Source organism: Alligator mississippiensis, chromosome 2, assembly GCF_030867095.1.
Source record: "Alligator mississippiensis isolate rAllMis1 chromosome 2, rAllMis1, whole genome shotgun sequence".
NCBI lineage: Eukaryota > Metazoa > Chordata > Crocodylia > Alligatoridae > Alligator > Alligator mississippiensis.
The window spans coordinates 174,661,018-174,676,539 of record NC_081825.1 but is presented as its reverse complement, the minus strand read 5'-3'; the positions used below and the strand labels follow the sequence as shown (position 1 = coordinate 174,676,539).

The 15,522-nt window shown below is 46.1% G+C and overlaps 1 protein-coding gene across 1 annotated transcript; it reads left to right on the top strand.

The window, feature by feature from the left end:
- The first annotated feature begins 440 nt into the window (after positions 1 to 440).
- LOC102569462 (olfactory receptor 5V1) lies at positions 441 to 1,385 on the top strand. The gene has a single exon (XM_006265548.3). It carries the CDS (start codon positions 441 to 443, stop codon positions 1,383 to 1,385), a length of 945 nt encoding a protein of 314 aa, XP_006265610.1.
- Positions 1,386 to 15,522: the final 14,137 nt, after the last annotated feature.

Sequence of the window (15,522 nt, the reverse complement as noted above, 5' to 3'; positions counted from 1 at the left end):
GATGCTGAAGGGCATCTTTTTTGAATCAGTGAGTTTAGATCCCTTTAGGACTTCAAGAAAGCCAAAGAAGGGTGGGAGGAGGGGTGGCAGAGCTGTGATATGTTTGGAATTTTCTCATTGTCTAAAAACCAAAAATAACGTTCTTTCATTCTTTGCATATCTTTATCATAACATGCAAGAATCCCCTGTTTACTGCTTGAAAGACACAGAAAATAAATAATATCTGAGTCTGTTATATTCAATCATATTTTTTTACTCTTTCTTTTCTTTTACATGAAAGGGAATTGCAAAAATATTTCATTTTGATTAAGAATTAACCAGGCTGAGAAGATGGCTAAAAAAGTTATCTAGATTTTTGAGTAGATACCTTTTTGACATGCATATGTTTGCTTCTTTATTTCATATGACCCCCTAGAGCAAACACTGATGCCAGCGGCAAGATGGAGGCATTGAACATTACAACAGCAACTACATTTATTCTTGTGGGACTTTCTGACCTCCCAGATGTTCGTTATTCCCTCTTTGTGCTGTTTTCAGTCATCTATTTGGCCACTTTGGCAGGGAACATCAGCATCCTTGTTGCCATAGGAACAGATTTACGACTGCAGAACCCCATGTACTTCTTCCTCAGCAACCTGTCCTTGTTGGATATCTTGTGTCCCACTGTCACAGTGCCAAAGATACTGGATGCTCTTCTTACAGAGAACAACAACATTTCCTTTGCTGGCTGCATGATTCAGCTGTACTTCCTCATTGACATGGTTGGCACTGAGATCTTCCTTTTGTCAGTGATGGCCTATGACCGGTATGTTGCCATATGCCATCCGCTGAAGTATACAACCATCATGAGTAAGAAGGTGTGTGCTCAACTGGCAGCTGGAACCTGGATTGCAGGGTTTCTCAATTCCCTGCTGCACACATCATTTACCTTCATGCTTTCCTTCTGCAGATCTAATAAAGTCAATCAATATTACTGTGACATTCCTCCAGTGCTGGCCCTCTCCTGCACTTCTACGTACGCCAGTGAAATGGTGCTTCTTATTGGGGCTGGGATCCTTGGCAGCAGTGCCTTTCTGATCACCCTTTTCTCATACATTTGTATCCTCCTTGCCATCTTGCGCATGCGCTCACCTGAGGGCCGACATAAAGCCTTCTCCACCTGTGCGTCCCACCTAACTGTCGTGTGCCTTTTTTATGGCACTACAATTTTTACTTATGTACGGCCATCTTCTAGCTACTCTCCAAATCAAGATCGGATTGTTTCTATGCTCTACGGGGTTGTGACTCCGATGTTAAACCCTATGATCTATAGCCTGAGGAATAAAGAAGTGAAACGGGCTCTACTCAGAATGGTCAGTCAGAAAATATTTACATTACATGGTTAATGTCTGTAGTTTGATACACCAATCCGGCAAAGCTTTTTGCATGTGTATTTAATTATAAGGATAATCCCATTTAAATCCATTGAATTGTGCATAGGTTTTTCTATTTGTAGCCATTCATGCGTTACCTACCCAGCTCGCTCCCACTAATGCCATTACAGATCTCAAAACCACTGCAAAATCCCCTACAGCTTACATGCTATAACCCAACCCCTTTAAAGGAGGTATTGTAACTGAGAGAGGTCTTCTGCACAGAGAAGTACTTGTAACCCACCCTTCACTGGAATGTTTGTTGAAATGCTCACATCACATAGCATTATCCAGCTATTATAATAAATTCAAGAAATGTGCCCTACACATGGCAGTGAATAGCACTGGTTGGGTTCACATCATTTTGGAGACATCCCAGTACTTTTTATTTTTTGTTTTTCAATCGCTTGACTATTTCCCTGTCCACCTATTACAGCATGCATGCTGCAGTTCATGATGCCAGTAGGTTTTTGTAGTCTGTGAAATGTAACTTTATAATTAGTAGGAGATGGTGGATGAAGCAGTGTAGGGGAGAGTGGGGCTTGCCTAATTCCCTAAGGAGGAAACACTGTCATCATGCTCAGACATGTACACACCAGTCCTGGTGCTCCTTGGACATATAGGGAGACATAGATGATACAGATTGGAGTAATGCCATGATTCTGTTTCCACAGACCCCCCTGCCCTCTTTTTGATATTCTGCTCCCTTGATGAAGCCAGAGAAAAATCCGTTCCAAAACACAAGTTATGCACAAATGACTGATATGAGCATTCCTTGAATGGATACATAATGTGCTCCCTTGTAACGTGTGATTCTGTGGCACAGACTTTTAGGAGTCTCTCCTCTAACTCTGGAAGCTTCCATTGTGTGTGCAGTTCAGATACAGCTTGTTTCAGTGAAGAAATGCACGGTGTGTTCTTGCTTGGAAACATTACTTTGTTTCTTTCTTGATTTGTTTTTCCTTTATTAAAAAAAAAAAAAGACCATAAAGTGAGAGTATCTCCCTGCTTTTTGTGTATACAGAGTGTGAAGTAGGAGGGAATGAAAGGGTGAAGGATCTGTTGGTGTTTGCTAACTCTTTCATACTTTTTAATGTCTGTGTTATTCCATTTCACTCTCCTGACTTTCATTCTTAATAGTTGTGATCCAGGACTAAGAAAACCACCTGACATTGAAGTCCTTGGAACTCCAGATCTAGATAAGAACCTTATATCTGCCTCCTAGTTGTGTAAGAATAAAAAATAAGTAAATACATTTGGGGCAACATTTAACCTGGATTTGAAATTGTCACCTTAGGACAGTCCTTATTTATGACTCTTATTTAAAAAGAACAGAATTTTAAAAAGGCACATGGAATAGGAACTCAGCCTTAAATACAGAGAGATGACCACTGCTTCCATAATAAATATTGCTTGCTTCAACATTCCTTCTTTTTGGTAAAATAGATTTCATAGGCTTTCCTTGCTCCAGTTCATGTATAAACCTCTGAAAATCCTAGCTTTGCTCCACTACCTGCTTAAATTATTTATTCCTGCACCTGATATATGGATATCAGTTTAAGGAGATGGAGGGCAGGTCAACGTGCCTGAATTTTCTGCCCAGAAAATTCAGGCATATTAAACTGCACCCTGGCACGTGTCTACAAGTGCACCCTCTTTTGGAGCAAATTAACACCGACAGAAATAGCTTAGTCCAGGGCTGGTCCTGCCCTGCTCTATCCCTGTGCAGCAACCAGAGGGAGCTTCAGGCTCCAGCTGCTGCTGCCCAGAGGACAGCCCCAAGCTGGCAGAGGATGGTGTTTCACGGAGCCTATGGCCAGTGTACTATGGATGCTCCCTGCTCTCACCCTGGCAGTGACTGCCAGAGCACCACGTCCATGAGGCACTTGTGGACCACTGCCTCCTCCACCCTCTGCAATAGTTTTCTTGAGAGGGTGGTCCACAGTGTAACTTGAAGTATTCAGACACTATGGATAATTTGCAAAAACCTTGAAATGTTACTTCCCTCCACAACAAAACAAGAAACCCTCCTCCATTCTCAACGGAAGACCCCCCCTTCTCTCCCTCCCCAACAACAGAGCCCCCTTCCTTCCTCCCAAACCAGAAAATACCATATTTGAGGCCAATGAACAAACAAGCACACACAGGCTGGGAAATTAAAGACACACACCACTCTGTTCCATAACATGAACTGTGTACCCAAACAGAAACAAGGGACTCTGCAGCTTTGGTGCTAGGTCACAATGTTCAAATGCGGGGCCCTTGAGATTTCTGGTTCTGGTGGACAGACCATATTAAGATGCGTGCACGTGATGGGTTTGGAAAACAAAGAAAGATGCTGACAGCACAGATGTGTATAGTATGATGACCACAGGAAAACTAATTAACAATGTCTAGAAATGAACAGTCATCAGGGGGGAGAAAGGGTATAAAAAATGGGATTTCACAGCAGCAAGGGGTCCAAGCTAGATATAGAATTGCGGTGGGTTATTTTGTTTGCCTTGCCTGGATTATTTTTATCTGCTATCACTGTGCATCTATAAAAATGGCCTATTATTGAATTGAAAAGTAGTGATCAGTCTAAGGGTTTGGGTCTGTCTGGAACAAGGCATATGAGTTATAAATCCATTATCAACACTAGGTTTCGACCAGCCTCTCCATGAGAGTCAGGTGCCTCTCCTATGAGGTGAGCCCCCTTTCCTTAATGGTGAGGTGCACCCAGTCCCTCTCCCACTCCCCCTCTAGATCCAGGCAGTACCAGGCCCGAGAATCTTCAAGCTGCTCCTCTGACATGGTGAGCAGCCATTCCAGGAGCACTGTGTGATTCTGGCTCTGGCACTGATGGTGCCAGCACCCACAGAGGTTACCTACCAATGGTGGTCGTGTCCTTGCAGCAGCATCTCTACCAGTGGCTGGTGGGTCCCGACCATGTGCAGCTGCTGGTCCTTCAGAGCAAGGACAGAGAAACTCCTTGTTAAAGTTTGCAACATTTCAGAGATGACATGACCTGTACAGAGGGGCTGGCTATTAGGGCTGTGTGAAATTTTGCTGGCAATTGCGTTTTGATGCTGTTTCGACTCATTTCGAGCTCAAAACAGTAAAATCAAAATGAAACAGAGAGCTTCAAAACAACTGCAAAATTAAACAAGGCAAGCCTAAATGTTTCAAAATTTTCTAAACATTTTGAGTTTCGAAGTTCAAGCTGGGCTTGCCTGCAGGGAAACAGAAACTAAGTAAGGAGAAGGAGGTGGAAGAGGGAGGAAGGAAGGGGGAGGGAGTGGGTGGGAAGGACTGCTCTTATTATTAACTGTGTAGCTGGCCAGGGACTGTCATCCTTTCCTGAGGTCCCTTCCAATCCCAGTGCTCTGTCAGAGGGATGGAAAAACTGCATAAAAGGCAGCATTGTTTGAACTGCCCTGCTTTCTGCCTTGGTGTCAGTTGAGTGAGGGTGTACCTTAACACACACACAGTGTCACCCACCCATGTCTCGAGTTTTGCCTATCAGCAGCTAGACTGGCAGGGCCCCAGAACCCAGACTCCCCCTGCACCGATCTCCTTGACAGCTGGCAGGCTTTGTGGCCTCAGCAAGGGCCACCACCCCTGCAGCTTTCACCCTGCTGCACCTTAACACACACAGTGTCACCCATGTCATGAGTTTTGCTTGTCCACAGCTTGAGGTGAAGTTCCCCCCAAACCCCTGCACCTATCTCCTTGAAACTTGGCAGGCTCTGTGGCCTCAGCAGGGCCTAGCATGCTTGCAGTTTTGACCCTGCTGTGGCTTAACACATACACGTGACACGAGTTTGCTTTCAAGAATTTGAGGTACAGTTTCCCCAAAACCCCTGCACCTATCTCCCTGACACTTGGCAGGCTTCAAACCCTCAGAAGACGCTACCATTCCTGTAAGTGTCATCAAAATCAGGCCAGAAATAACAATGTTATAGGCTGTTTCAAGCTTCCCCATTATAGCCTATGGGCAAAACATCAAAACAGCATCGAAACGAAAAGAAATGGAACAGTGGTTTCGAATCTAAATGAAATTCAAAATGAAATGGTGTTCCGTCGAAACACAAGTCAAAACGGAGGAGTGCTGTTTCGCACAGCCCTACTGGCTCTGCATTGCTTGCCCTCAGTTTGGGTTTTGTGGTTACACAGGTGCCCAGGTACCATATAAGTTTGCTGGATGGGTCATTCTACAGATGCCCGTTGGCTGAGCCCTCCCTCCCTCCTTCCACAGCAGGGCAGGCGGGCTTCATGCTGCTTGCTGCAGGCAGCCTGCCTACCCCATACCTTATCCAGGCCAGGCCAGGGCTGGCACCTCCCAGCAGCTGCTGCAGCAGCTCTGGAGCAACTCCCCACTTCTCCCTACAGGCCAGGAGCTTCCCTCCCATACTGCCAGGCTGGCAGAACCCAGGTTCTGTGGGTAAGGGTCTCCTACCAAGCTGGAACATGGATCGGGTGACACAACCTATAAGTACATAAGGGTGGGGTGCACCAGGATCTGCAAAAACAGTTTTTCACCAGTGCTCCCCAAGGGATAAAAAAGTCTAATGGCCGCAAACTTCTGAAAGACCAATTTAGACTGGACACAAGGAAAAAATGCTTTGTGGTCCAAGTGTCCAGGGTCTGGAACCTACTCTGGACTCATTCAAATGGGATTTGGATGTTTATCTTGCAGGGATCATTTTACCCCAGCAGACTTTCTGCCTATGGCAGGGGGCTGGACTCTATGATCTTGCAAGGTCCTTTCTGGCTCTTAATGTCTATGAATCTATCAATCTACAATTGGTTAACTGGTTCTTTGTTAGCCCTTCGCATCAGATTGGAGCCATGTAATAGGCCAATAGTTGAATGAGAGATAAGTCACCTGCAATTCCTTCCACTGAGGCAGTGATGTTGAAGTGATTGATTTGCATAATTGATTAATTAGGAGACACCCCCCTCTACAAGAAGATGCATTTATCACAGAAATAGTAACAAGACATTGTATTGGCTTGGAACACTCACTGTCAGTTTTTTCACTGGAAAAAATATATATATTTTACCTGGATCTCTTTTATTCTTCAAACTACCAACATTACATGATTTTGCCCTTTAGAAAAAAGGTCTCAAATCCTTGGCATAAATATCTCACTCAGGTGCTGCCCTTGAAGCATAGGGCTTTATAATCTTTGAGGCGGTGGCTCAATAGAGTAGGCATTATGACTCCTAAGTTAAGTACACCTCATCCACACAGCCTTACAGGGGAAATATGTATGTCTTTAGGATTTTGTAGCTTGATTTGTAGCTGTAGTTCTGGGAGTTTATTGTTTAGGCTTCTCAGCTTATAGTATCTTATTTCATATATGATTCTGTAATGCCTATGTCACTGTATCAAAAAGATATATGCTGTCCTGGTCACTTCAGTACCAATAATCACTGAAGCACCAATGCCACCCAGGATGTGCCCCCTAATTATAACAGTAGACTGAGCATGCGCTGTAGGTTGTGCGCTGGCTGGGTATGTGTGCAGTTAAATATGTACATACCTGAGCATACGACAAGGAAGAAAGTAAACCTCAGTTGCTAGGCATTCACCTAGGAAGTAGAAGGCCAGAGTTTGTGCCCTTCAATTCCCAGAGGGGTTTTAACCTTCATTTCCTCAAATATCACAATATGCTACTCTGAACACCATGCTACAGGTCAGAAATTATCCAGATGCCTCTTTAGCAGTCTTTATGAAGCTGAATCACTACTTATATTTAAGAGTCATTAGATAAAATGTATGGAGAACTGTGTGGTAAATTATTTTCTGCCCATTGGGAGTAAAGGCCCAGGCTGAAACCAAGGAGCCCAGGCTGAAACCTTTTAGGGTAGTAGCCATCTAACTCTACCATATACCCTTCAGCCTTTTATTGTCCTTCTGGCACCACATCTCTCCCTCTCTTGGCTGCCCAGAGTAAAATTTTTAAAAAGCTCCAAAGAAATCCCTGAATAATGCCTATCTTCTGATGCAGTGATTAGACCCTAGTGTGTTTGAATGTCAAGGAGGTTCATGTTCAAACTCCCTGCGTGTGACAAAGGAATAGAATTCAGGTTCCTGGGCAAGTGTCTTAACTATTCAAATATTGGGTGAAAAACAGGGATTGGTAATTATTTTGGTTGGCAGGCCACTTAACAAGTTGTGGTGAGCTGTCGAAGGCTGCACATATAAAATTTTTCAGAAGATATAATTTTAGCAAATAGGTAAAAAAAGAAGTCATATACTTGTGACAGGGGAAGTCTCAAGGCTGGTCACAATGCTGGCCTTCCCACCTTTCTAGGGCAGTCTGCAATGCCTCTCCTTCCCTGCCTTGATGTAATGATATTTAATATAACAATGTGGGAGGCTGTCCATTTTATGCTCTGATGCCTAGGGCATTATACACAGCTCCAAACCTCCCCTCATAAAATGTCCCATACCTTGCAGATGGCATCCAATTCCTCTATTACTCCCCCAGCCCCTTAACTGGGCTGCACTCAGTCTTGCCCAACTTTTTCTCAGGTGTCCTCAGACATACCTGGGCCACCTGCCCCCTCACTAGGGCCTCAACTCTGGCTACTCTGGTCAGCCCATGTGCAGTCTTTCAAGCCCTACTCTACATAGCTGCTGGCCAACACCCCACCCCCTCACTGTGGCCTCTATTCTGCCCCCCCACTGGGGCTGCAGGGCCTTATGCCCCACAGGTCTTAGGTGCCTGTAGATGTGCCTGGACCTCACTCTCAGCCTACGGCCCACTCAGAACTGAGGTGTCTATTGACATGCCTGGACCCTGCCTCAGGCCCCACTTTGTGGGCCTGGGTTCCACCTCAGGCCCCACTCAGTGGGCCAGGGCCCCTGTATTTTTCTGTCAGGGTGTTCATCCCTAGCCTTTCCCCTTCATGGGGTACCCACAAGGAAGCAGGGGCTGAGGCTTTCTGGTACCCCATAATTGCCCTTTACTAGAGAGGTTCAGGTATGACATTTCCTGGAAGCTGCCCTTCCACAAACAGTCTCACCATACCATCCAACCCAACAAGGTGTAGTTTTAGGTAATTCCCCAGGACCATAAACCTCCTCCATCCCCATAGTCCCTGCCCTGCACCTCCAGGTGTTCTGAGAGCAGCAGCTCCAGCCAGGCAATGCTCTCCCTCTGGCTGCTTGCAGCAACTGCTGGCTCTAGTGCTCAGGGCCTGCTTTCATTCTCTAGCAGCTAGGCCCTCCTTCAAACCAGGTGGCCTCCTGCTGGCCATGTGATTCTCCTGATAGGTAGTGCAGTCAACTGCAGACTGCTCTGTTGCCTGCTCAGGCCCTTAAAGTGGCAGGCACCAAAGGTGCCCTGCCACAATATTAAAAATCAAACATCTACTATAAAATATTTTATTTCAAAAAATATTTTTGTCTGGATATTTGGTTCTTTTTAATAGTGTATATAGAGGCAATTGCATAATAGCTTGAAATACGTTCTTACTCTTGTATACAGTGTGTGCGGAGAAGTAGAAGGAAGATGGGGTGTGTTGGGGGTGTGTGGATGGGGTGTGTGTGAGGGGGCAAGGGGTGGGTGTCTGGGTGTTTTTGTGTGGGGGGGTGGGAGGGTGGTTGTGTAAGCTTGCTGGGATCAGGGACATACCCACTGCTGCAGTAGGGGTGGCTGCTTCTGCACCCCACTTTACCAAATCCTGGATTCACCACTGTGGAGAGTCCATTACAGCTCTTGGTAGCTAATTTCAGTGCTTTACCCAACCTCATAGTTAGAAATGATGAAATTAGGAAAAAAAATAGAAATCCAGCTCCAACTACAAATGGCATACATGGCAGAGCCTGAACAGATTGAGAATGAGTCTCTGAAGATAAAAATTTTTCATAAAATCATAGGGCCTCTACACAACTGACCAATGTTTTCGTCAGGAGAAGCAAGCCATGGAGCATCTCCTGAGATGCCCTGTAGCACCACAATGCAAACCACAAGATCTAGCAACACCAACACTAGAAGTAGTGGCCTGTGCTGATTATTGGGAACAGACTATATAGAAAGGTTGGATTGGAGACATGACGAAGAAGAAGATATTTAGAAAGTTTTTCCTGATCCCCAACCTAAATTTGTTTTGCTGTAGTTTGGGCCTTCCTCCTAGTCCTGACCCCTGCAGACACAGAGAAAAGTTATCTCTGTGCTTGCTTTATTTGTTCTTGAAAGCTGTTATCAAATCCCACCTTAGTGTACTCTTCTCAAGCCTAAGTAACTTAGTTCTTTCAGCCTTTTCTCATAAATTATATTTTCTAGGCTTCTAATCATTTTTATTGGTCTCTGATGGATTCTTTTTAATCTGTCCACATCTTTTTTAGAGCAGGCGTTGGCACAAAATACAGCCTATGGGCTAAATTTGGCCCATCAACTGATTGGATATACCTGTAGGGGGCATTTGCCAGTTGATTGGATGTAATCCTCGGCTGCTCCCACAGTGCTCCACACGTGGCCAAGCCCCACACAGATCAGCCAGTGCCATGCTTCCCCCTGTGCCTCCCAGCCCTGGCCCTGGCCTCAGCGCCTACCATACCCCCAGGAAGCATACACAGCAGGGACAGGTGGGCTTCTTGCTGCTTGCTGCAGGCAGCCTGCTTGCCCCATAACCTACCCTCCAGAGGTTCCCTCTACCTCCAGATGCTCCTCCTCTTGCCCCTGCTGTGCTGGTTCAGGTGAGGGGAAGCTTCTGCTGTGGAGTTCCTGCACCAGTACATGTGGCTCCAGTTCCAGCTCCCAGCTGCTTTCCACCTACTCTGCCCAGCTGGTGTAATGAGCAACCACCTGCAGGTGGCTCCATGAGTGGAAGGTGGCTGGGAGCTGGATCCCTGTATACTAGGGCAGGAACCGTCTGGCTGCACTGCTTGGTGTAGCACAGCAGGGGTGGGGGCAGGAATAGGAGAAGCTGCTGGAGGTGGGGGGATCCCAGCAGCACCCTGGTGGCTGAAGTTGCACCAGAAGCAGGCCTTCCAAAAAGCTATGCATGCTGGTTGTGCCTGGGGCCAGTAGGCACGGATGAGAGAGCAATGCTGGCTGCCCTGATTGGGAGAGGCCAGGGCTCATCCCCATTTGGAGCACTTCAGCGACAGCCATGGACACACTGCCTGGGCAAGCTCTGCTGCAAAAGCTGCCTTCCACTCCTCCCACCCCCCACCCCCAGTTGGCTTCTGGTACCAAGTGCCCAGGCAGCCTGCCACACACATATGCATGCATCCCTCCTCTCCCCCCCCCCAGCACACCAACCCATGCTCCCCCACACACATACCACACCCCTATACCCACCCCCGTCACAGACACTCCACATCCCCCACTCATCTCCACACACACCTTTCCCCCACCCGCCCCAGTGCACACATATCCCACACACACAATATAGAAGAATAATACAATTTTGAGTTATAATGCAATCTCCTCTACATATGCTACACACACACAAAAAAAAACATTACTTTTTTTTTAGTAAAATTAAAGTATGTTATAGTATATGCTTGATTTTTAGTATATGGATTGTTTTTTAATCTATAACTGTATCTTCTAAAAGACTTTGAATGTGCTGCCCATGACAGCTCATCAAAACTTGCTCTGTGGCCTTGAAATAGTTGACAACTCCTGGCTTAGAATGTGTTATCTCATAGCTCAGGAATATGCAGGAAGACTTCTTGCTCTCAAAAGAGCTTTATTGCAACTGCTAACACACACACAGAGGATTGACACATTTCTGTTCATGTCATCAGGTCAGCCCTCAGGAAGGGAGTTAATCTTTACTATTACATTCTCCTTTCTCAGGAGAAACTTGAAAAAAAAAAAGAAAAATCATCTTGAGAAGAGAGGTTATGAGCCCATCACCCTCTTGTGAGTCTTTACCATTCACTTCTGTACAAAAAGATAATAACTGAAACAGAAACATCAATAAGCTTTTTCATTTAAACTGGATAGGTTCACAAATAAAGTCTATTTGGTAGAACTTATCCATATCCTGACCTAGTGTACTAAACAGCTGGAATATGATAGAGATGTTCTCAATTCCTATGGAGAGGACCCCACTGAATATGAACAAGGGGAATCCACCCTAGCCTGGACAATAACTTGTACCCCTGCATCTGGAATCTAAAATTCCTGCTGTGGGGAAATGGCAGGTACATTTCTTGAGACATATTCATGCTCATGTCCATCTCTGATGGTCCCTTATCTGTTTATCTTTCTCACAAAATTCTTGTGCATCAACAAATTCTTGAACCAAATCATCTCGCATAGGTGGTAGAGTTGTATGGAACTGGTGACTCATAAGCAACTCAGCTAGTCTCTATTCATACTCTAATCGTGTTGAATGGTATATCAGGAGAACCTTATAAGGCATGTGCAAATGAGCTTGGCCATGTGGTATGTGGTGCTGCAGACATGTCTGTGGTGCCACATACCAAACATTCAACTGTTTTCCATGCTTCAGTGTAGCAGCATGGAGGGGGAGGGAGTTTACCCCTGGATTTCTGGGGGTCAGAAAAACCTGCACAAAAGAAGCAGAGTGGTGCACATGCGGGCAGTGCATGCCACTTGAAACCAGAGCCTGGCTGGCCAGAGCCATGCTCTGGCTGCTAGCCAGGCTCCAAGCAGCAGGATCACCAGTGCTGCAGCATCAGAAGTCCCTCAGGACCCCAGGTAAGGCTGTTGGGGCCAGCCCAGTGCTGGCCCCAGCCTCTCCTACCCCACCTGGGGTAACCTGCTGAATGCCAAAGGGTGCATGGCACAGGCATTTCCTGGGAAAAACTAGCAGCAGCATAATGTGTCCCACTCCTAGTTGTTCCTGTGTAACCAACCATCTATGCTCATGTGGATGCGGCCAGAGAGTCCCTTATTGTTCTGAAGCAAATTCTTCACAGTCCTTACTGCACATTCTTCCCTTTTACTACATGGGAAATGTGGACTGCTGGTGGTATGATAAAGTTGTACTGGGATGCAAACTTCTTAAATGCCACTGCAGAAAATTGTGGACCATTAACTGCACTTAAAACTGATAGCATGTAATGGTGTGTATATAAATTTTTCAACACCTTTATAACTCTTTCAGCTGCGATATTCTGTAACTGACATTTCTAAGTAATGGGAGTAATAGCTGATTACAACAGGGTGAACAGAACCTGTTCAGGTAGATAATTAGCTCTCAGCATGTCATAGATAATCTGATAATTTAGTCATAAGACGTGGCTCTACAAGGACTGGTCAGTTGAACACAGAACTTACAACTAGCCACCCAGTTCTATATGCCATCACTGACAGCAGGCCACCAAACTTTCTGACAAGCCCTGGCTTGACATCCTGTGAGAATCTTCTCTAGGATATCCATGCATAGAGCAGAAGATGTCAGTACACTGTTGTGAAACGTGACTAAAACCCTGACAACATGGAGACTGAGTTTCTACTGTTGATACCTCACCACCTCACATTCTTTGCATCTTACTTGAGGTCATCCTTCTAAGCAGTGCTATTTTATCTTTTGACAGAAAGAATCAGATTCTTGAGCATCATGAATCCTCATCTGTAATGAAAAAGATAGGTATCTTTTCCACCATAAGGTCCACATAAACAGCAACACCTCACTGTCGGCAGAGTTCTTTTGGAGAAAGTGGTGTCTGTAATGGCGCCCTAGAAAATACAGCCTATGGGCTTGATCCAGCCCACCAACTAATTGGATCCACCTGTAGGGGGCACCTGCCAATTGATTGGATCCAACCCAGAGCTGCTCCCACAGTGCTCCACATGGAGCCAGCTGTCTGTAATTCTTTTCCTGGAATGTGTATGACATTATAAGTGAATTTCAGTGCCCTGAGGTGGAATCTCTATAGTCCTACTGGGAGTTCTGTGCCCTTGCAGGGAAACAAGTGGGTTATGATTCATTTGTAAAGTGAAAGTCAGGCGAACAAGGAAAGTCCTTAGCCAGTCATATTTCCATGTAACTGCTAGTGCTTCTTTTTCTATTTGTGCATATAGAGTTTTAGGCAGAGCAAGTGCTCTTGACATAAAGGAAATAGGGGTCCAATGGTGATCTTGTAATACTCCTTCAAGTCCATCTGCTGTAATACATATTTCTCTTCCCATGTCATATTTGGCTAGTATCTGGGATGAACATAGTATTGATTTGGTCTCATTGAAGGCTGATTGTTTTAGAAGACCCCAGAGCCATATGTTCTTGTCACTTAAAAGGTCTCATAAAGGTTTTCTATTGTTGCCAAGTTTGGCACAAAATGGTCCAAATTTGTGCCCATTCCTAAAAATGTGAGTAATTCTGGAACATCCTTGGCTTTTGGTATCTCCTTCATAGCTGCAACTTTTGATTGGATCTTGCTGGATTCCTTGTTATGCGATCCAGTGACCCACAAACATGAGCTGAGAGGTACCAAAAATGAACTTTTCATTATGTGTAACACTGGTTTCTTGGAGTTTTCTGATAGCTGGTCTAATTAAGGTGCCCACAGCAGCATGTGTAATCAGCGTCCCACACTTCAAAATGGCAGCAGGGGTGTTTCAACTAAAGCTCATTTAATTTTAATCATGGAAAAATGTGGATTTGGGGTTACTTCTTTAAAACTGAAAATTGGGGATTCTTATTTATCACAGAGAACCAAGGTCCCTGCTCACAAGTCACATATTTTTAACCCAAAAAATGTTCAGTTAGTGCCTTTACCACATCAACATATTGCTTTTTCTCTGCATTTGTAAGAGGCAGTGACATCAGCATTTCATTGGCCTTATTCCCATTGAGTAGATGAGAGTACTTGCATGGTAAGTGTGGCAGTGCACTTTTGGGTGCCCACCACTTTAAGGGCTTGTGCAGGCTGTGAGGCAGGCTACAGGTGGGGGCAGACCCAATCAGGAAGTCACATGGTAGTCAGGAGGCTGACTGATAGGTGGAGGGCCTGGCACTCTGAGTATAAGACCAGGCCCTGAGGAGCAGAGCAGGCAGTTGCAAATGGGGAGCTGGAGAGTGAACATCTTCTGGCTAGAGTACTGCTACTCCCTGGAACATCTGGAGATCAGGGTAGGAACTATGGGGATGGAGGAGGTTCCTAGGGACCCATGAGGGATCCCAAGCCCCAAGGAGATGGCTATGGGCCTAGGGAGAGCAAGACTGGCCTAGGAAAGGGGGTTAGAACTTATGGGCCTACTGAGGGGCTAGGCAAGCCCTGATTACAACTGGCCATGAGGCCAGGGGCTCAGATGAGCCCAGTGAAGTTAAGGGCTGCTGGATAAGATCTCTGGGGGCTCTAGGCAAGCCCAGGAAGTTGATTGCTTTATGTTGGGGCCCAGGAGGGACCCCTGCTGAGTAGAAAGGGTCAGCTGCTTGTGGACTGGCTCAGGGCTCTTGACTGGCCCAAGCTGGTGCCAGGGCCTAGAGTGGCCCAGAGCACGTATGCCCACCATGAGGGGCAGGCCAGGGCACAAGAGAGTCCTCACACCCCAACTAGATAGAGGGTGGGACCAGCCTCAAGTTGAGCAAAGGTCTCTCAAGGGAAAGAGCACCAGTGAGAGAGCAAGGGGGTCAGTCACCAGGAAGGCTGGTGTGATGGAAGCTGAAGCCCAGCCTCCCAAAAAAGGGATCCAAGAGACTTAGAGCCAGTAGCTGAGAGAGATTCTGAGATGGAGGCTGAAACAGCATGCCCAGGAATGACCGGTCTATGAAGAACATCCAGAATCCCAGTTAGAGAAAGCTAAGACCAACACGGGTAGGCGTGCAGTGGTCCTGGAGCATGACCTAAAACTACACCCTGCTGGGGTTGGATGGTGTGGTGGAGCTGCCTGTGGCAGGGCACTCCCCAGGAAATGCCACACCAGTGCTTCCCTAGTGAAAGGTGAGTATGAGGTGCCAAAAAGTCTAAGCCCCCACTGCCTTGTGGGTGACCCTGTGGAGAAGAACACATAGGGGAGCAAACCCTGAGAGAAAAGCAACAGGCTTGGGCAAGATCATGGAGGCCAGGAGGTCCCGAGGCCCAAAGCCAGAGAGACAGTGAGGCTTGAACAAAAGTGCAGGGGCAAGAGGGCCTGAGGCCCAAGGCCTGAAGAACAATGAGGCCTAGTGAGAGGCCTGGATGAGAGCATAA

Coding starts and splice junctions, on each gene's coding strand:
- LOC102569462 (XM_006265548.3), top strand. CDS start 441: ATGGAGGCATTGAACATTACAACAGCAACTACATTTATTCTTGTGGGA.